Source organism: Salarias fasciatus (assembly GCF_902148845.1).
Source record: "Salarias fasciatus chromosome 7 unlocalized genomic scaffold, fSalaFa1.1 super_scaffold_4, whole genome shotgun sequence".
Lineage (NCBI taxonomy): Eukaryota > Metazoa > Chordata > Actinopteri > Blenniiformes > Blenniidae > Salarias > Salarias fasciatus.
In genome coordinates, this window is record NW_021941229.1 from 3,934,772 (window position 1) to 3,956,502 (window position 21,731).

At 51.3% G+C, this 21,731-nt stretch overlaps 1 protein-coding gene across 2 annotated transcripts in view; it reads left to right on the forward strand.

The window, feature by feature from the left end:
* Positions 1-870: 870 nt before the first annotated feature.
* The window catches only part of slc12a2 (solute carrier family 12 member 2), a 31,413-nt gene continuing 10,552 nt past the window's right edge, over positions 871-21,731 (forward strand). For both annotated transcript variants that reach the window (XM_030084383.1, XM_030084384.1), the window contains exons 1-11: positions 871-1,422; positions 17,696-17,815; positions 18,549-18,624; positions 19,730-19,825; positions 20,199-20,338; positions 20,421-20,531; positions 20,606-20,714; positions 20,793-20,917; positions 21,014-21,098; positions 21,194-21,459; positions 21,552-21,675. In XM_030084383.1, the coding sequence (XP_029940243.1) occupies positions 871-1,422; positions 17,696-17,815; positions 18,549-18,624; positions 19,730-19,825; positions 20,199-20,338; positions 20,421-20,531; positions 20,606-20,714; positions 20,793-20,917; positions 21,014-21,098; positions 21,194-21,459; positions 21,552-21,675 (1,804 nt within the window). The remainder of the gene's footprint in view (positions 1,423-17,695; positions 17,816-18,548; positions 18,625-19,729; positions 19,826-20,198; positions 20,339-20,420; positions 20,532-20,605; positions 20,715-20,792; positions 20,918-21,013; positions 21,099-21,193; positions 21,460-21,551; positions 21,676-21,731) is intronic.

The following is a 21,731-nucleotide window of genomic DNA, read 5'->3' on the forward strand; positions in this document are numbered from 1 at the left end:
GGGGGGGATGTTTTCTGCAGAAACACCTGAAACCATCAAACTCCACAGTCTGCTTCCTTCTGGTGTGTGGGTGGAGTCACACCACCTGCTACAGTTTTCTGAGGGGGGGTGTCCCGCCTTTCCCCGATCGGGAGGCCCTAGCTGGGGCCTCTCGCCTCCTCCCCCGTTTTCCCATAGTATTGAGACTGGTTAGTGAAGTTTTTGCCCCGGCTCCCCTCCCCTCCTCCCCGGTATGGAGGCTGGCTGGGGCCTCCAGCCCCTCTCCTTCCCTCCTCCCTGGTATGGAGGCTGGTTGGTGCCTCCCCCTTCCTCCCGCCTCCCCCTCTTCCCGTCGGCGTGGAGGCTGGTTGGTGCAGTTTACGTCCCCCCCCCCTCTCCCGCGGGAGTCTGCTGACGTCACGGACCGTTTGAGTGGAGCCGTGATCTCGCGGTGTTTCCGCCCGGCGCCCCCTCCGCCCCGAGCGGCGGTGATGGGTGAAGTCTCGCGAGGCTTCGCCGGTGTGGGAACCCACCCATCCCTGATGCAGTCTGCGGAGTGAGTATAATAACAGGCGGACGGCTCCATAAGCATCCTGCTCCGACCGTAACCCGGAGGAGGACTCTCTGCGCCCGGAGGAGGACAGCCTTCCAGCCGCGAGGCTTCAGCCGGGGACGTTTCGGGACGTACGGCCGCGGAGAGCGTGAAAGTTGGCGTCCTGTAGCCTCCGAGCTATCCTCCGCCCGCTGCGCCGTTCCCCCCGCAGAGGACACCCAGCCTCGGTCACGGGGCAACACCCGGCTCCGCGTTTCGTCCGGTTAGCTTCGCGGGTCATAGCGTGCCTCCCGTCCCGGTGTGCGCCTCCACCGGGGTGACTTTTTTTTAACGCCATCATGTCAGCACCATCCTCCGCGCCTTCCGCTCCGGCTGAGAACGCCGCGGCGGAAAATGACTTTCTGTCCCCGGATGCGGGGCAGAAGCCGCTCGGTCCCACGCCCAGCCAGAGCCGCTTCCAGGTGGACCTGGTGGCGGAGGCTGCCGCCGCCGCGGACGACAAGTCCCCGAGCTCCGACGCCTCCGCCGCCGTCCCGGAGGCAGCGGAGACCGACCCGGGGGCCGGCGGGGAGGAAGCCAAAGGTCGCTTTCGGGTGGTGAACTTTGCGGACCCGAGCGGGTCGGCGAGCCCGGCTTCTCCGGAGGCGCCCCCGGCCGAGGGGCTCCAGAACGGGGACACGGTGATGAGCGAGACCAGCCTGCACTCGTCCACCGGGGGCCAGCACCACTACCACTACGACACCCACACCAACACCTACTACCTGAGAACTTTTGGCCACAACACCATCGACGCCGTGCCCAACATCGACTTCTACCGGCAGACAGCGGCCCCCCTGGGGGAGAAGCTGATCAGGCCCACCCTGTCGGAGCTGCACGACGAGCTGGACAAGGTAAGACCCCCAGACCCCCCTGGCCCCTCTGACACTGATCCCCCCCGCCCGGCCTCAGTCAGGACACCACCTGATACTGACACCAGTCCAGGTCCTCCGGGGCCCCCCGTGACCCAGGGACTCCAGGTCCGAACTGGCCTCCAGGATGGTTTTTATGGAGTGTAAAAAAAAAAAAAAAAAAAAATCACAATGAAAATCTTTTAAAGTAGATGCTGCTGCTCCTTCATGTAGCATGGATCCTACACTGAGAGGTCAGAGGTCACAGAGGCAGTGACAGGATGATCAGGGCCACACTGCCAGGTGGAAATGTGAAAAACAAGCATGGAGCCTGCAAACTGCTGCAAATAGAGGATTCATTCTGTGATTTTAAACTGTATTTTGCTCCAGAAGTCATCGTTACAGATGCTGTATGTGTAGTTCTTTTGTTAATCTTGGCTTGATCAGGTTTTGTAAAAAGATATTAGATTAAGTGTAAACTCTTTCAAACATACTTTACTTTTATCACATTACATGAAAGTGAAGAACTCATTAGAAGCTTAACTTTGTGTTTGAAGGTTGCTTTGGTGTTGTGTTACTGATCTGCCCCCTCCAGACTGAATGTGGCGGTTTGTGCCCCCCTGGACTAATAACACTGAGGTCCTCACCTTAATAACTTGGTCATGGGGACAAAATCACCAGGACGGCCAGTAACCAGAGTACCGACCGGGTGGCCGAAGTCACATGTTGGAGACTTGTGCTTCAGACTGCAGCGGACGGTGTATTTCTAGAGATGACTCCACAGCGTTCACTGTTTCTAAACACATCTATTTTAAAGAGCTTCATCACACGTGAAATCACGACCTGGCACAACTAAAATTAAAACTGCCGAGTCATTTCACCAGAGATTCTTCCCTCCATCTTTTAAACATAAAGTTCCCCCATTAGGACGAAGCTAAACAGCCTCAGACCGTCTCCTCCAGCCTCCATTAAGCAAAAGAAAAGAGCAGCGTGGAGTAAATCACCAACAACACTCTGAAATGTGGCACCATGCTCGGTTCCTCGTCTCCTCCAGGAGATGATCCGGTGGTAGACGGGGCAGGAGAGTCTCCTTGGATGGAGCTGGAGGTCACGGCAGGTGAACGGCTGCTGTGTGGTGATGGGAGGCGTCGGATGGGGCTGATTTAGCTCCGTTCTGGCTACAACCGTCATGTAAACATGTTATCTGAAAACAAACACCACAGTTGCATCTGGTTAAATAGATAGTCCACGAACAGCCAGAGCAGAGACCCACATCAAATACTAGTTAATTTAAACCCAAAACAGGTCGCGATGGTGAGACTCCACCTCCTCCACGGGTCTCTCTTAGTGCGGTCTCTTCTTCTGTGGTTGCTTTATCTGACCCTGAGCAGCCTCTAATTGTCAAGGTCAGACTTGGATAAGCTTCAAACTGCTGGTATCAGTCGGCCGGCTGGTTCCTGGCTCTGGAAGCCGCTCCGCTGCCTGTTCTGTAAACATCCAGGCTATGAATAGAAGACATTTCTGCAGGATGTAATCTGGGACTGTCCGTTTAAACTTTATATCCCCGGGCGTCTCTCTGATTTAGTAATACAATCCCTTCTTTGAAGCAGCGTGAAGTGATAAAGATGCAAAAAGCTGATAACTGCTGTGGACGCTGTCTTGGCCAGAAAAAGGAGCCTTTTTCCATTTTGCTTTTGTTCAGAAATTGATGAAAACATCAGTTGTGAAGTAAAAGTGCATGAAACTAGTGAGAGTTTCCCTTCTCACACACACGTGCAACTCAGGCAGAAAATCCCATTTTCAGTTTTTTTTCTGCAAACGATCCAGATATGTTTGAACTGCGCTACTCGGCCGTGCCGTTCACAGAAAGCAAATTAATCAAATTTCAGTAAATTTTCATGCTCCAAATGGTAGATTGTGTCATTTTTTTTTCCTGAAGATTTTATTTCACACAAATACCCAGGTGTGTTTATTCTCACAGCTCTGGAAAAGTCCTTCAGTTGCACAAAATTCTCAGCACCTAAATATTTTGCGTCCCCAATAAATTAAGTTGCTTTATACTCGGATCCCCTCGTGACGAGTGTGTAAGTGGTGCTTGACGAGCGAGGGGAGACTCTTAGTGCCTTCAGCTGAAGCGTTATTACTGGAAATGCTGCCAGCATTTACCCTGTCAATACACAGGAAGCGAAGCGAGGCTCGGTTTGATATTCACGAGCTCTGCTGAGGAGTAAAACTCAGCCTGGTCCCGTGGAGCAGCGGACGAGCCGGTCTTATACCGGCCATCATACATGTGATGAAAGGCGGCTCTCATATTTTCTCAAGGTTGTCTCGCTGAAAGAGGCCCCCATTGTGCTCCCCGGTCTAGATATATGAGGTCCCTAATGGCAGATCTTCTGGAGTGCAGTGGATGTCATCGCCACTGAATTACCGCCGCTCGCTGATCTGCTGGATCAGTCGCTTTTAATTAGCCGGCGTTCGTCTGCTGCCGGGGTCTGAAATCCGGGAGGTTCGTGGCGTTTTGAAGGTCACGCTGACCCGGCTCTTTCCGCCGGATCAGTCCAGCCATGTTCCCCCCTCGTGCGTTCGGCCCACCAGATCGAACTGTGCAATGGAATTTCCACTGGACCGATTGACTGCGACTCGTGTGTGTGTGTGTGTGTGTATGGCAGCGATCAATGCAGTGTACAGGAAACAGCACGCCGCTATGGTTCATGCAACTGATCAGGGGAAGTGACGGCGAGCTAAAGCTTTGATCAGACGGCGTGTTTATGGAGAGGGCCGGACTGGACCCGGGTCTGGAGGCCGGACTGGACCCGGGTCTGGAGGCCGGACTGGACCCGGGTCTGGGTTCTGACTCTGGGCCTCTGTACCGTATTGATATGCCAGAACAGAAGCGGTGACAGATTGAGCCCGGAGCAGCCGAGCACGAAGCCTCTTCTTAAATATTGATGTGGACCTTGGTGCCAGGCAGCAGCTCCTCCGTGTTCGAAAAGTCATATCGCAGTAGTTTTTCCTCAAAAACAGTGATCTTCGATTCGAATACACACTGTCATCGACCACCAGCTGCATGTAAACTCCACAGAAAAATGTTGATTAAGAAGTGGCATGCAGTAAAAAGAAATGCACGTTTGTCGGCTTTGAGCCAGCTTTATTGTCTTCCAAAGTTGAACAGGACATTGAACACTATACAGCTGTTTAAGATGAGAACGGTCTTCTTTTGTGTCTTCTGAAGGAACCCCCCCCCCCAGCAGGACAGGGACAGGTGGAGAACACCCCAACGACTGCTGGGCTGTTCTCCACCTGTCCCGTTCTGTCCGGGACGCTCAGCGTTTAGCCCGGCGGTTGGGGGATTGGGATCGCGTCCCACGGTTTTTGGCCGTCGCTGGACGCGGCGCAGTCTGTCTGAACATGGATGAATTCAGTCTGTCAGTATCTGTCGGCCATGTTTCATCTGTCTGTTGAGGAGAAGCCACTTTAAATCCATTGTTTGATCAGACCTGTTGGATGCTGTCATTCAGAACCCGCATGTGGAGCATCTGTAACTTCCGTGTCAGAGATGTGTTCCTCCTTCAGAGTGTAGAGTTGTCGAGGATCCAGTTCTCAGTCGCTGTGGCGTGTCTGGAGACTCTGGAGGCTTCGTTAATGAGGGCTGCTGCTGTTGTCCTTTAGGTCCTTTAAGCCCTCCCAGCCTCTGGTCTCCATGGTTACTGTCACCAGGGTGTCAACAACAGCAACCATCAGACATTTACACCACCTAATAATCCCACCAAGCAGACGTCTTGTCTTTATTGATCCCCTCTGCCCTCAGCTGGAGACGCTTCTCGTCTTTAAGCGCTTTGAAGACGCGGATCTCTTGATTCCCCTCAATTAGTTTTGGGGATTTAAATTTCCACAACTGTACGCACGACACAATGAAGCCAGTGTCCCGCCGAAGCAGCCAAAGCTACCAACAACACACATTAGTGTGTGTTAAGTCCCTCTGGATGGCAGCTAAGCTGCCAGCTTAAGCCTGAGGAGGAGTTCAGAGAAGCGGCTGGATTGGGTTTGGTGAATTTCTCTCTGACTGAAACGGCATTTGATCTGGTTAAAGGAAAAATTAGCATCGTTTGTAAACTATTTCAAGCTTTGTCCTAAAAATCTAAGGTCGGATCCATTTCAACAGCTCTGTCAGGTTTTTCCTTTACCTGCTTTTGACTTTCCAGAACGTGTTCTGGAACTTTCAAACGGCTCTGGTTGAGATGCTTTCTGCCTCACTTTGCTCTGCACATGTGCTCCCTATATGTAGTGCACGTAATGACGTGCGCAGAAAACAGGAAGCAGGAATTAGGTCAAAACGAAGCAGAAGTGCTGGACGGCAGTCGAGCTACAACTTTTTAGTGAAAACTGTGGGAAATCAAACGCTTGTTCGGAGGCGAGACGGCCGCAAATCACTTTATGTTTTTTAATTCGATTGTTCTCAATCGGATGGGAAAAAAAGAGTGTGTGTGTGTGTTCAGTCAGTCAGACCTGTAGTGAAGGCACGCTGAGGGGGTGGAGGGGAAATGAGTCAGTCTGGATGATGATATCTTCACGCCTGCTAGATCATCATTTCTGGTTGATTCAGAGGTTGAGCTTTACGGCTTTATTTACCTCCATGTTGGCTGGATGAAGCCTCGCATCGTTTCTTCTCTACATTTTCACACTCGCTGCTCGCGTACAGCACCGTCTGCATGAGTCTCGGCTATGCCCAGAATTTTGTCCAGCTAAATTAAGATTAGGTTTTACTTATTCTGTGGAATACAGATTGAAATGAGTGTTCCTCATCCCTGGCAGTGGTCTGGTCTGCCTGTGTGTTCAGCGTCGCGGTGCAGGAAGCAGCTGAAAGTGACAGTCAAGGACACCGAAGGACCACAGATCTCACTGAACGATCGGGTTACAGCAGGAATCCGCTTCCCTGTTTTCACCGACACCAGCCCCGTTTCTGCTCCGCAATTTATCGTCTTCTGTTTGAAAGAATCACAACATGGTGATGACGAGAATCCAAATCTGAACTAGAACTGCTTGTCATCACACCTTCAGAGTGCCCTGATGGTGTGTGTGTGTGTGTGTGTTTTCATGTGAGCAGTCGCTCCTTCTGGGAAAGCTCGCGGCGCAGTACACCATCTCTGCAGTTATGTGAGGAGAATAATAAAAAAAAAACAACTGTGAGTCAGCACAACTTCACTTTCCATCCATAAACGCACATTTTGTTGAGCTGTGAAATTGGATGCAGTGCACATTCTTGCCGATGATTAATATAAAAAGAAGGAATTTGAAGAATTGCGTGAAAAGCATTAAAGAGGAGAGACGATGTTTCACAGCCAGAATATTCATAGAATATAACGGCAGCCTGGTTCAACTGAGCTGCTTAACAAGAAAATCCAAATCAGGATAGTTTTTTGGTGAAAGTCTTGGTGTGTGTTCGCAGTTCAGCTCCCATTGCTGACGTCGAAGCTCACGCCACAGCGGCGATGCGCCATTGTGACCTCCGCATAGCTTCGTTCGATAACTTGTTGACAAATGTGAACATCTGACTGGACAGCAGCAGAAACGACGCGTTCGAACCCTCGTCTCTCAGGACGGTGGACGATGCCGTATAAAGTCACATTTCTCCGTCCTGCTAACGAAGCGTGACTCAAAACGCGGTTTGTTTTCGGCACGCGGCCCTTTGTGCGGCGCGGTGAGTCACTGATCGGCGCGATGTCCTGATTTAATGAAGGATGAGTAACTGCTGGCCGGCGTCAGTGAGCAGGCCGGAATCTGACCGACACGCATTGTTTCTGCCGCTCTGAGACATTTTGACTGTTTCAAGAGATTCCTGCTAGAGAGAGCATACAAAGAGGCCCCTCCGTGACGTGCGCGGTGCGTGCACGTTGCCGAGCAGAGCAGTGTTACAGCTGCTGCGGCGTTAACTGCATTTCAGTTTACAGCAACGGCACAAAGAAACCTCTGTTTAAGTGTTATTTGTTTTGTTTTTTTTCCTAACCCCCCCCTCCCCCTCCCCTGAAACAGGAAGCAGAGGAGAGCGAGCGCTTTTGTCTCGGCGTGAGCCATAGCTTAGGAACTTACATCTGTTGTAACCGATACCGCACGCTCGCCGTTTGGCACCGGATTGTAAACTTCTGTGCGACGGCGCGGCCCAAAACCGTCCCTCACATGCGCTCTTGGTTTACCCAGCAGTTACCGCCATGGAGACCACGGCAACAGATCCCGACCCTGCCCCGTAAAGCAAGGCAGCAGCTGGACCCATTAGCTTCAGAACTTAGATCAAGTGATGACACATAAAATAATGCATGGAAAAGTCCAAGTGTGTGTGTGTGTGTGTGTGTTTTGGGGGGGAGTCTGAGAGAGCTGAAGCCTGGTTTGTGGAGTGACTGACGGCTGAGCTGGAATCGGAGCTGAAATCGAAGCCAAAGTCAGTAAACAAAAGAGAAAATTCAGGTGTGATTTGTCAACATTTCACACCGTTTCTTTATTGGTTAAACATTGAAGCCAAGCGGAGTGTGAAGCCATGCGTCTGGGATACACCGAGGCCTCCTGACCGCCTCCTCTCAGTGCTGGACTACTGGTGTTGATGGTTCGATCAGGATCTTGAAGATAAAAGTTTAGTTTCACATTTATAAACTGTAATGCCTCTTTGCCTCTGTTATCTGAATTCCTTTCCAAAAATTGTAGCATTTAAAGACTGAGATCAGTATTTCTGAGAAGACTGCTTCTAAAAATCTTTCTTAAGATGAAGGCGAGCCGCCGAATTTCCCGGTTCTGTCAGATCTGCAGTTGAATGTTGATCAAGCAGCTTTGTTTGTGCCGCTAATGGAAACATGCTGTCTTCTAACAGACCTGTCACTATCAGTCACAGCTCTGCCTTTTCATTACTTTATCACTTTCTGCAGCAAACTTGTGACGAATATTTGAGATATTGAAAGTTGGTGTCAGTCGAGGCCAATTATCGGAGTAGGATATGCTCGAAATTCTATATCTTGATAATGACATATATCACGATGTACTAGTTTATTTTTTAATTTGATTAAAAAAAAAATCACATTTTTATCAAATCAGCCCCATATCAACGCTGTTGTTGGTGTTAATGAATGCTTTTCATTTCGAGCGTGGCCACAGCTGGAGGTTGTTGACAGTGGCTCAGATGGAGCAGATGAAGACACACCGGGCCCTGTCACATCTGATCCACCCTGCCCGCTGAGTGGCAGGCTTCAGCCGTCATGGCCGCCCTCTGGCCGGAGGCCAGTCGAAGGGCGTCGCTGAGCAGTGCTAAGCGTCTCCATTAGAGCGGCGAAAGCTCGGGGAAAACCGCCGTACCTGGACTGCCGAGCCTGTATTTTTAGCCGGCGTCACGTCTAACCTTAACCTGTCATTTGACACCGAGCTCTCTCCGTGTTTGATGCATGCCACTCGGACATCAGTCAGAACACGAGAGGAGGTTTGCACAGTAATGTGAAGTTGGAGAATGTTAGTTTCATCCATGTGGAGAATTCAGAGAAGTTCTGATCCACTTTTTTCTTTTGTGCGTCTGGCTGCAGAGGGAAAAAATGTGGGTTACAATAATATTTTCCAAGACGTCCCCTCGCCGCCGCGATGTCCCCCCCCTCCTCTGCTTTCTCAGAGGAGAGGAATGCAGATCCTTTCAAGGAAGGCGACGGGGATGACCTTGGCATGCACGTTTCCCGTTTCCTGCAGCACATCCACGACGGCCCGCTGCCCCGCCACGCACCTCGCCGAGCACATGTGCCTCGCACGCCACAGCCCGGCCGCGACGGGGGCTGAATGGCGGCGGCATCCCCCCCGCCGAGGGCCACAATGGAATGAATGCTCCGCTGCAGCGTGTCAGAGCCAACAGACCGGCATGTGCTGCTTCCTGTACCAGACATGTCAGCAGCAGCGGATCAAAGCTGAAGCTCTTCTATAAGGAGCTTTTTTTTTTTTTTCCCCCAAACTCTTGATGTGTTTTCAACAAATTTTAGTTAATCACATGTTATTATGAAAGGGCGTCAGTGGATGAGTGTGATGCTCAGCTTCAACTCAAACTACCTCTGGCAGGACTCCAGGTGACCCTCTGGTCTCATTTCCTTCACTGACCTCTGGAGAAGAAGGTGCAGGTTTACGCCTCCCGGTCATTCACCTTAAACCAAGGACGCCCGGACAAAGAGGTTTTTGTGTGCGCGTCCGTCAGCTAGCACGCCGCCCGTCTCCAGAGCCGACTCTGACCTTGTCGTCGAACCGGCTTCCTCCGGTGGGACGGCGGGACCGAGCTGAGAGCCGCTTCCTGTGTGACTGCAGAGCGTCATGGAAAACTGGCTCGCGTCCCGCATGTGCATGTTTACAGGCCGCCACATGTGAGCCATGTGCACGGAGCCGCCGCAGTCCTGCACACTTACCGCCAATCACACCGTGAGGCGCTTGACGGTGACGCACGTGTGTAAATAAAAAGTCCAGATCAAAGCGGCTCCGGCATATGGACGCGTTTAGTCCGGTTTGATTTAAAATTCACGACTGCCCGTCCAGCTCCTGCTCCCGATCACACCTAGAGAAAACCTTCAGTCCTTATCAGGCTCGTTAGAATCCAGAGCGCTGGAGGTAAATGGCAACATGAAGTCGACTCTGTAGCTCCAGCTAGTGGCAGGCAGGTGAATGACAGGTGAACAGCAGCTTATAGAGGAAAACACTTTAAGCCCTGTTAGCGTGGGATGAGTATTATCCAGGGACCACTGGTGATTAATAATAATTGCAGAGGATGTTTGTGATATTAGCACAAATTACTGAGTATTTTAGGTGCAAATGAAGGAGCAGGCTGATACACGAGAGGAGTATAGTTCATTCTCAGAGGAGGACGACATTTCAGAGCATATCGAGATGGAAGACGTGTGAGAAACACTTTCAGCAGGTTTAATCCAGACGTCCTGACAGGTTGGTCTCCCGACAGCGCTGCTCACTCAAGTCACGTTGTTGCTTTGACATATTTCCTGTTGCTATGACGACAACACACCACATTGAAAGCGACAATTTGAACCTGAACCACAAGCTTGTATGTGTTGTTTTTTTTTTTTCAGGCTTGTACTCATGCCTCCTTCCAAACTCAACCTGCACAGCTTGTCCATTCAGATTCTGCGACTTTGCGGAGCGACAAAGCTCCTCACTGTTTGCCGGAGTGTCACTCGTCGCCTCTTTGTCGCTCTCAACAGGGTCAAGTAGTAATTTGACACAATTCCTGAACAAAATCTTGGAGCGTTGCGAGGCCGGGCCATTTTGGTTCCATCAACGGGTCTCTGTGGGCAGCGGGGAATCTAACTCTGGGAGAGTCTGGGCGCAGTAAAAGAATAATGAAGTGAGTGCTGGGAGGTTTTTCCAAACAATGGGGGGATGTCTGACGGGGCGGACATTCGATCGGCGCTCTCGGTGACGGATAAAGCCGGGCGGGGTACGGCCAGCCTGAGAATCCATCAGCGTGGTGCGGCCTCCCCAACATGCTCATCGCTGTAACATTAGCCCAGATGCATCGGGCGGCGTGGAGCACTGATAATGAGAGATCTTTAACTGATGCCGTAAAGCGACGAGACGAGAGGCGTCGTATAATCGGCATCCGCTCCATTAAAGCACTCCGCTGCTTTAACTCCGACATATGGTTTTCAGTTCAGGAGCGCTCCGCTCTTACACAACCCAGCACAATGGCCTCTCACAGCAGCCCCCTTCGCCTCGTGCGCTCACTTTTTCCATGCTGCGCCGTGTGTTTCAGGTCCAGCCCGACCGACTATTAATTTTTTCTTCGCCCTGCTGCATCACTCCTGATAATTTAAAGAGCACAAATTATTCATTGTTGGGTGTCCAGTGCAGCGGGCTGATGTTTACAGGAGCTGAAGGCTCGTTCCACGTTCTTCAGCAGCGCCTTCTCGCTGCCAAAGGGAACTGTTGAAATCCGGTTGCATCAGGAGGGTTTTGTAACGATGCTCTTGGTGGTGAATCGTGGTACAGTTTGCACTCTTGTGCTAAGCTGGGGATGCGGTGTCATTGTTGTGCAAAGCCGGCCTTTGTGTAGCTTCAGCCATGTAGATAATGTCCACTGAGTCGTCCCGCGGAGCATTCAGCCGTCCGAGCGTCCGGGGCGCCTCTCGCTCTTCTTCTGCTCGGCCTACAGCTCGGCTCTGGGCTGTTCGGCAGGCCGATCACTTATTGGTCGAATAGCAGCGCCGTGTCTGCCAGCAGATCTGGTCCTGCTGCTCTGTCTGAAGGAGAACCGATCAGTGAAATAATGTCGGTGATGTGAGTTTACCTCCAACAGGTGGAAATGGTGAAACATGAGAAAGAAGTTCTTCAAAAATCTAGTTGTATCTTTTCATTGGGGATGTTCTGATCACATTTTCTGGCTGTATAAGATCTGATTGTTCAGATTTGAGTATCTACCGCCGATCCACCAATCCGACTGGAACGTCCCTGCTTGCGATCACCGACAGTCAGGCGGTCACCCTCATCCTGGAAGAATCCCCACCAGATATTTTCAAAACGAGGTCTGGCCTCACAGAGAAAAGACTCATGGATTTCCGCTGCTAACCACGCACGGCAAGACCCTCGACAGCCAGTTGTTGTTGTTGTGACCTCGATATATCCTCCGTATTTCCTCCGTATATCCCCGTGGGGCTGCAGCCTTCACTGACGTGCCTCCGTCCTCCGCAGCCTGTTTCTTATTAAGATGTTTTGAACACGGTGCCGCAGCGATTTAGATCAATTCACACAGGAATGCTGCGGCGGGAAGATTTGGACACGAACCACATCCAGGAAATCAGCCTCTACTGTTTGTGTCTCGTGCCACCGAAACCAAAGCAAAGCAGCGTTTGCCCGACTTTGATGGTTATCTGGTAAACGGCCGCATTCCTTTGATTTAGTCCCGCTGCGGCGGTTTTCTCACCGGCAGGAGGACTTTAGGTGCGTTCGGTCTCAGCGTCCGCTGCACAGAGGCCAATCAGTCTCTTAACTTTCCATGTGGAGCTTTTCCACTCTGCGCATGTGGAAAGCCAGATTTCACTTCACGCAGCGCAGACATGTGGTCAGGTGATTGCTCTTGTTGTCACACTACAAATACAACACAAAAATTCACTTGGAACTGATTTGCCAAGCAGTAGTGAAAGCAACAGCCATGGTTTGAGATTTTAGTGTACGTTATGCGAGTCCTAACAGATAATGCGGCTCTTTCTCTTTGACTCTGAACCACAGCAGGTGTAAAGGCGGGTCCCAGCCAGTTTCAACCGGCTGCTGTTTGTGCTTGTGACTTCTGGTCTGTTGTTACTCGCTGTTAAAGCGACATGAAATTTATTCTGCCGTCAACAATGAGACGTTTTCAAAATGACCGGTTTCATCATGCCTTTTGTGTGGAAACTTCCTGCCTGCCTCGCCGTGATCCTGGCAAATCTTCAGCCAGAAAAAGACATAATTGTCCTTGAGATCGGTCCCAAACGGCCACGAGTCACGAGTGCCGCCGCAGACCGTCGGCTCGTCACGGCGGCCCCCGGCGTGAATTAGGGATCAGCCACAAGTTCCTCCCAGCCCACTGTTTCATCCATCATCTTCATATCTTCATAGCTTCTCACATTTATCACATCCGGAGCGGAAATCTACCCTGGCTCTTTCTACTATTTAAGACCCAGAATCGTAAAGTGGTTTCTGTTTAATTTGTGTTCATTCTGGTGTGTGTTCTCAGGGGTGAAGTAAAATTTCGTGGGTGGATGGTGGGTGTGTCTCTCAACCACAACACACACAGGATAGGATGGAGCGTAGTGCACTGTGCCACACACACACACACACACACACACACACACACACACACTGGTTAATATCTGTCATGAGTCTTTCGGTTTGAGGATGAAGCCTTGCTCCGGCTCTCATGACCTTCTGCGTTTTGCTGATTTATTGTTTTGTGTAAGAAGAAACCCTGATGGTGTGAGGCGTCCGGAGCTCCTCCCTGCCTTCTGCAGCACCAGAGGCCGACAGAACAAATCGGTTTAAGCTGTCAGGGTGATTGTGATGGATGTCTGCGGGTTATTCAACGTGTCCTGATTGACAGTGACAAACCGGCGCTCTGGCATTCTTAAAACCGTGTCTCCACTGTCACAGGGATGAACCGGCCTGAGGTTTATGACGGGAATGATTGGATTCGGCGGAGAGGCGTCCAGTCTGACCCATTTCTGTGACTGGACCAGCCAACCGGGCAGATGTTCCCCGGCGATGTTCCACGGCGCTCATAATGCCCCCGGAGGGCAGCAGGGCTCAGCTCTATGGTTACACAATGAACACGGCAGCAGGTGGAGACGTCGCTCCCAGCTGAACGTGGAATGCTCTTTTCACCAGACGATTCCAAAGTTTACGTCAAAAGCAGATCTGATGTCTTCCCGAGCCGCTGAGCCGGTCTAACGTGTTGGAGTCCGGTTATAAAACCAGCCTACTCAGCTGTATCGATCACTCTCGCCGAGGCGGCCATGTTGGCCCTCTTTGAGAGAGCGTGAGTATCGAAAACCGCTAATGCACAGTATCGATTTTTTTTTTTTCCCGCTGATCCAATAACCAATAATCACTCACAACAAATGGTTAATAATTGATAATCTAACCATCCTTTTTTGTATGTCAAAATATGTCAATACGTGACATTACATAACACATTTGCTCTTTCAGACATATTCTACCGTTATTACACCTTCGATTCTACCTAAACTTTGGAAAAAAGTCACCTTTTACCTGTAAATCACCTGTTTAATGCTACATCTGTATGGCGGCGTCAGTCTGGAGAGCTGTCTGCCTCAGTCTGTGTCAGATTTGTCAGTAATTTGTCTAATTGGGTTTTCAAACGCGTAAAAAGACACACATGCTAATCTGTATTAAAATCTGGACCTGTAGTAAGATGTGTCAATGTGTAAAAGAGTATTATTAGTTGAAAATTCTTTGCGTTCGAATGGAAGTGCGGAAAATGCAGACAAACCACCAGCAGTTCCAAGTTTTGGTGACTTCTGCTACAGTTGTGCCAAGTTGGGCTCGTTCATCCATTCTGGCTTCTTGTATTTGTAATGATGTGTAATTAGCTTGCTTGTGCCCCTTCGCATTGATCTACTGTGTCTGAAGTGAGATACAGACAACTCTACACTGAGAAATAGCTTCTCTACAATCAGACCCCCGTATATCTGCTCTTAGGACGGTCCGCTGACAGACAGGTGTAAAACGCTGTACGGCTCAATTCGTCCACATTACATGTTGGAGAATAGGTGGATTTAACTGACACCACTGCGAAATCTGTTTAGCAATCCTGACGTCGAGGGGAAAATGAGTCGTCGCACTGATCAGGCGGTCATACAGGACGTTGTCGGGATGTTTGTCCGTCAGCTGAAGCTCAGTAAGTGTGGCGAAACACCGAACTGATTAAATCTACAGCAGAGGGGCCCAGACCGGAATCCAATATGAAACGTCTGAGCAGAGCCGTTCAAGACATCCTGAGAATATTTCTGATCCGCAGCTTGTGGCTCATGTCAAGACTTCACATCCTGCCTGCTGCCTCTGTAAATAAATAATGTTTATACAGTCTGTGTCATGGTCTGCAGCGATCTCTTCTTGGGTGGATGCCGCAGCCCGATCCTGACTCATTTCATCTGCTTCATACCTGCTATTCAGTTTCAGTGTGGCGCTGTCTTTGTGTTCAGGTCGCCGGTCAGAAATATGAAACTGAGCACATCCTCCTATTGTCTCCTGTGGTGGATTCTCTGCCTCATGCACACAGCCTGCATGGCTTCTTTTTTTTCTTTTTTTCTTTTTTTTAAAGATGGTCCGGCTTCCTTCCAGTCGGAGCACATCATTGTTTGGGTCGCTGATTCCTCCGAACGGCCTTTAGGAACTGCTGTCCAGGGTCTGTCCTGCCGGCCGACACCCAGTGTCGGAGAAAGGAGAAGTTTTGCAGATGGAGTTGCTACATAGCTGAAGGAAAAACATCTTGCCACCCCGGCTTATGAGCATAGATTAAAACGAGGCATTTAAATTTGGAACAAATAACTCGCGATCCTCATACAAATTGATATTTTTTCCTCCCACTCTTGATGCAGTGTGTGTGTGTGTGTGTGTGTGTGTGTGTGGGATCACAGAGCTCCTCTCATGGAGGAAACCCTTTGTGTGAAGCGTCTCTCTGCTCGCTCGCAGGAATCGCAGGGTGTTTCCTGAACATGTTGCTGAGCGGGGTTAATGACTCGCACGGCAAATTTAATGTAATTCAGGATGAAATTTCCATCCAGCGCGTGTGAGAGAGGCCTGGGAGCCACGCCGTGGAGAACGTTCCCTGAACGCTGCATTTAGCAGCTCGGCTCAGCATCATGTGTTTGTACTTTATGAACTACAAACATCACAGTTTCCTCTGCTGATCTTTTTCTCTTGCCTCTGTTTTGTTGTTTCTGGTAATTTTTTCCTTTGCTCTTCGTTTCTTCCCAGTTTCCACCATGTCTGAAAAAACAATCTTACACTAATGAAGTGATGCACGATGGCTTTTTGCAGATTTGCGTGGTAACTTCCTGTCTGGACGGAGCTTCTCTGCATGAGGAACAGAGGTTTTCATGTAAACAGCTGGAATCACGGTCGATTTTTAAATGTGTTGACCTGGATGTTAATGGATGGAAGGATGGCTCAGCAGCCTTTGGTGTGTTGTCGTCATCTTTATATCCTCCAATCCGTCATCTTCCCGTTAGCAGGAATGAGTCGGCGCTCTCTTATCTGCTGGATTAAAGTGTCGGCAAATAAAGAGGTGTAGGCTCTCCGTCTCCGCCTCGCGGCGCCGGTGAGGAGTTGTGACTGTGGAAATACACAGTAGACGTGGAGCCCGAGGACGCGCACCGTGCACGCAGCGGATCGATGAGCGTGACCTGCACAGCGCAGCCTCCTCACGCCGAGTTCACTGCTCCGACAAGCTCATGTCAGATGCACTGAGACACTGAGCAACGCCGCCGAACACCGCGCTCACCTCCGTCTGCACCAACCTGCAGCCGCAGCATTCAGGTGTCGATGCGAGATCTCTTTAAAAGGGTTACGTAAGCCGCTGCATCCCGTCCGCCATGGCTGCATTGTTCTAAAAATACAGCACGTATAGAGTGTGTGTGTGTGTGCAGTGGGCTGTGTGCTGGCAGTGGAAATGTATTGAACAGCGGCTGTGTGTCGGTGCCAGCCCGACTCCAGCTTCATACGGCACAGATCCGGTCCAGATGTTCCTCACGGAGCCGTCGACTCGCTCTGAAACCAGACTGAGAAACGTAGACACGCTTTAATGCTTTCTTTAGGTTTAACAGTATCAAAATGTGGATTCTGCCCAACTTTATCTGATAAAAACTGTATAAATAACTGTACAATATGGGATATTTAATAATTTTTAGACAGGTCAGGCCACATACAGCCCAGTTTAATCTGCATACAAGCCACAAAATGTACATTTTCTTCAGTACAGAGCATGAAAACATCATGAAAGTCAGTCTGTTGTGAACTAGAACAGGCCGTCTTTGGACATTTCTCAGTGCCCTTTATTTTCGTGTCATGTTCTTTGCATCTAAACAAACGCTCAGTGTTCCTCTTGTTGGAAAAAGTCACTGTGGTTTCTGCAGCCTCAGCGGACCTCCGCTACGTCTCCAATTATTTCACCGGTGCCATCCTCTCTGAGCTGATCAGTCAGTGCTCTCGTTGGGGAAAACAGACGTCATGTTTTCACACTTCTGCGTCACAACTTCTTGTTTACCATCAGAAACATGAACAATATTATACATTAATGTCTGTTTCCATACTCTGGAAACTCAAAATGTCCACATGCAAGAAACGGATGAGATTCTGATTAAATAGCAAAAAACTGAAACCCACAAATTAAAAAATATTCAGATTACAGATCCAGGTTCCCGTCTGCCTGATGGTCTCCTGGCAGAGGCTCTGAAGCTCAGAAATCTGGAAAAATGATGAGAAATAAGTGGAGCAAAGGACTGAGCTGGAGACGTCGCATCGACTGCTGTAGAGTGAAAATAATGAATTCCAAAGCTCAAAGAGCAATATTGTAGAACAATGTTTTCACTGTACACAGCCAACCCGACGCAAGCAGCGGACCTCAGGGCAAAGTCTGAGAGGAAATCATCATTGAGCCTCTCTGCGTTCTGCTCTTTGGAAACGGACCGTGGGGACCGGACCGGACCGGACCGGACTCGGTGAACTCTGCGTTTGCGACGGTTCTAACAGGTGTCTCTTGTTTTTCTCCCAGGAGCCCTTTGAGGACGGCTTTGCGAACGGGGATGAGCTGACGCCGGCTGAGGAGGGTGCCACTAAAGACGCCGCCGATTCCAAAGGAGTGGTGAAGTTCGGCTGGATCAAAGGAGTCCTGGTGAGTCTCTGGACCCGGTTCAGCCCAGACCCTCCAGGGAGTCTTCCTGACTCTCCCAGAAATGTCCCGAGCAGAGCTTCAGGAAGTAAAGACAAGCAGACCTTTCAGCTCTCTGGGGTGGCCAGCGGTTATCTTCTCAGACCTTCAACCAGTGCATGGAGGACTGCTGTCTGAACCTCTGCAGCTCCCACTAGTGGAGGGAGGCTGAACGACACTGAATGCTGACAGGCTGAGTTCAGTTAAGTTCCTTTCAAGCGTTTGGCCAAACAGTCAGCGCCTTAGTCATGTTTTAAATCTTCTGGAGATGGAGTCGGCAGCGGAAGGTGGAGGACGTCTGGACTTTCTCATCCTGTTTGATTTAGACATGAGGAGCCTTCACTTCCTCTGCTGAATAAACACCCGACGCCGGCTCCGCCGCTCCTCTCTCTGTTTTATCAGATGCTGTCAGATGTTGTCGGGATGTGGTTTTAGCTGGGGGAGCAGAGTCACCGTGAACTGTGGGAGAATACACTGTAACGAGCTCGTGTGCAAAGCAAACACGCTGCCGGAGCATAAAACTGATAAAAGCAGTGCAAACAGAGCGCCGCGGCCGCCTCTGTGTAATCTTCACACGGACTCAGCCTGCTTCTGTTAGACGAGTTCAGGGTGTGAACAGCAGGTGGTCTGGACCTGGACCTGGACCTGGACCTGGACCTGGGTTGTGAGCCAGTGTAACACTGTTCCTTCTCTGCAGGTGCGATGCATGCTCAACATCTGGGGCGTGATGCTCTTCATCCGCATGTCCTGGATCGTGGGTCAGGCAGGAATCGGTACGTAGAAAATGCTTCAGCATCTCAGAAGCTGTTGATTATGAGATCCAGCTTTCTGGACTATATCCATGTTATCCCTCTTTTATTATGTGTGCTTAACTGATACAGCTCTATGCCGTGGTGTTACACTCTCACCGGCTGCTTTGTTAGGGACACCTGTTCAGGCACTCCTTAATGCAAATGGATGAACAGCAGGTCACGTGAATTAAGGAGAAGCAGCAGGGTTTCCAGGTTAACAGTAACATGAGCGTAGACTCGCGTTTAAAGCAGGACTGATGTTTAGGAACTGCGAGAAGAATCCAGATCAGACTCTTCAGCTCCTCTGCAGCTTTTATCTCTCGGCTACAGGAGACAAATGAAGTGGAGTCTGCCTCGCGCTGCACCTGATCAATGTGGAGCCTCCCAACGGGACGTCCTCGAAAAACATCTGAAACCATGAATGAAGAGTTTGTTTCTTTGAGACGAGCTCACGGTTCAGTCAGCACAGCCTCAGAGAGATCACTCAGCTGAACCCACCAACATTAACAAACTCCTAAAAACTCCAATGAATGAATATGATGGGAAAAAAAGCTTTAATAGAAAGAAACACCGTCCTGTTTTTGTATTATTACCTGCTCGACTGCAGTTATTGTTACTGCTATTTGCTCAACTCCACTTTAAACAGCCACTAAACGGTTAAAACTCTCACTTCTCACTTTCAGCATCAGTCGCTGTGATGTGGTTGAGCTACTTTGATACTTGTTAATTGGCGTCAAATAAATTTTATTCAGTTGAAAACGGTGAAAAAGAAAAAAGTGACTCCGTCTGGCGTTCGGAGCGGCTGAGGTTAGACGAGGGAGAGAAACCGGCTGTGATGTGTGAAAGACCGCAGAACGCCGAGAAAATTCAAGCACCGGCGTCCAGCCCGGCGCCTCTCATCCGTCCCCGCCGCCGACACCTGTCGGCGATTCCGCGCCGCCGTGCGAAATGTGAGCGCGGCGTGCCACATGCGGCGGCACGGCAGCTCGCAGCTCGCTCGCAGCCGTTGGAGGGCCGGCTAGAAAAGTGCGAGCGGCCCGGCACATTCTCCCCCCGCTCACCCGCACGGTTTTCTCTCCCTCCGCAGCTCTCTCCTGTTTGATCGTCGCCATGGCGACCGTCGTCACCACCATCACCGGCCTGTCCACGTCCGCCATCGCCACCAACGGGTTCGTCCGAGGAGGTACGGCGTTCTTCTTTGTGGACTTTGATAAAGTTTCCGCCGCAGCGGGTCAAACAAAGGCTCCGTGTCGGAGGGGATTTACTCTAATGCCTCCAGACTTACTGGAATATTAAATCCCAGGATGTTGTTCACTTCCCGGAGCGTTTGTAACGGGAACCATAAACTCTCCCCGTCAGGTTTCTGGCGAAGAGCTGAGCTTCTTTTCACTGAGTTACAGTGGAAAAAAATTCAGTTTTCTGTGAACTTTAAACAGTTTAGTTCGTTCATAAAAACCTAGAAGTTGAGTTAATTCATTGCCCAACCTGTTCAAAAACTAGATTCCCGCTTTATTCCCGTGGAGAGATTCCCAGCGTTCATCCCGCTGTGTTTCCAGGCGGAGCGTATTACCTGATCTCCAGGAGTCTGGGCCCGGAGTTCGGAGGCTCCATCGGTCTGATCTTCGCCTTCGCCAACGCCGTGGCCGTGGCCATGTACGTGGTGGGATTCGCCGAGACCGTGGTGGAGCTCCTCAAAGTAAGTGTTGGCGGCGGGTGCGGCGCGGCGCCGGCCGGGCCTGGCCGTGGGGACGCTGAGCGGCGGCTGTGCTGTGTGGCAGGGCGTGGACGCCGTCATGACGGACGAGGTCAACGACATCCGGATCATCGGCACCATCACCGTCATCCTGCTGCTGGGCATCTCCGTGGCGGGGATGGAGTGGGAGGCCAAGGTACGACTCGCTGGAGGCAGGCGGCGGGCGCCACCCTGTGGCGGCTCGCCGCTGACTGCCCGTGTCTCCTGCAGGCGCAGATCTTCCTGCTGATCGTCCTCATCACCGCCATCATCAACTACTTCATCGGGACCTTCATCCCCGTCAAGTCCAAGCAGGCTTCGGGCTTCTTCGGCTACGACGGTACCGCCGCGCTCCTCGGCTCCGGTCGGCGCCAGCGCCGGTGGCGGCGGTGTTTATGATCTCGCTTTGTGGCGGCAGGTTCCATCATGTGGGAGAACATGGGTCCGGACTTCCGAGGCGAGACCTTCTTCTCCGTCTTCTCCATATTCTTCCCGGCCGCCACTGGCATCTTGGCGGGAGCCAACATTTCGGGAGACCTGGCGGTGAGCCGCCTCTCTGTACTGGAGTAAAGCTCCGGGGCTGTTGCTCTCACCGGGTTCAGGTTGTGGTTTTTGACTCCGCTGTGGCCGCCGTTGCAGGACCCTCAGCTGGCCATCCCCAGAGGAACGCTGCTGGCCATCCTGATCACCGGGATCGTCTACCTGGGTGTGGCGGTGTCCACAGGTGAGGGAGGGGGGACGGGATCTGGGGTCTGAACCCGGGTCTCCGGTCTGTTTTCCCGCGAGCTGAACGTGCGCTGCGTGCGTCCGCCCCGCCAGGCTCCTGCATCGTGAGGGACGCCAGCGGGAGCCTGAACGACACGGTCAGCGCCCAGTTCACCAACTGCACCGAGGCCTCCTGCAACTTCGGCTACGACTTCTCCTCGTGCCGCAGCGCCGAGAAGGGCTGCTCCTACGGGCTGCAGAACGACTTCCAGGTGATGAGCATGGTGTCGGGCTTCGGGCCCATCATCACCGCCGGGATCTTCTCCGCCACGCTGTCGTCGGCGCTCGCCTCGCTGGTCAGCGCGCCCAAAGTGTTCCAGGTGGGTCCGGGAAGGCGGGAGGAAACGACAGACGCCCCCCGAGAGGACTTCCTGTCTGGATGTCCTCACGCCGCTCGTCTCCGTCTCCACAGGCTCTGTGTAAAGACAACATCTACCCCGGCCTGGGGATGTTCGCTAAAGGCTACGGCAAGAACAACGAGCCTCTCCGAGGATACATCCTGACCTTCGGCATCGCCCTGGCCTTCATCCTCATCGGTACGGCCGCCCGGCGCTCCCAAAGCCAGCGCCTCCCTCCTAAACGTCTCCTTCTG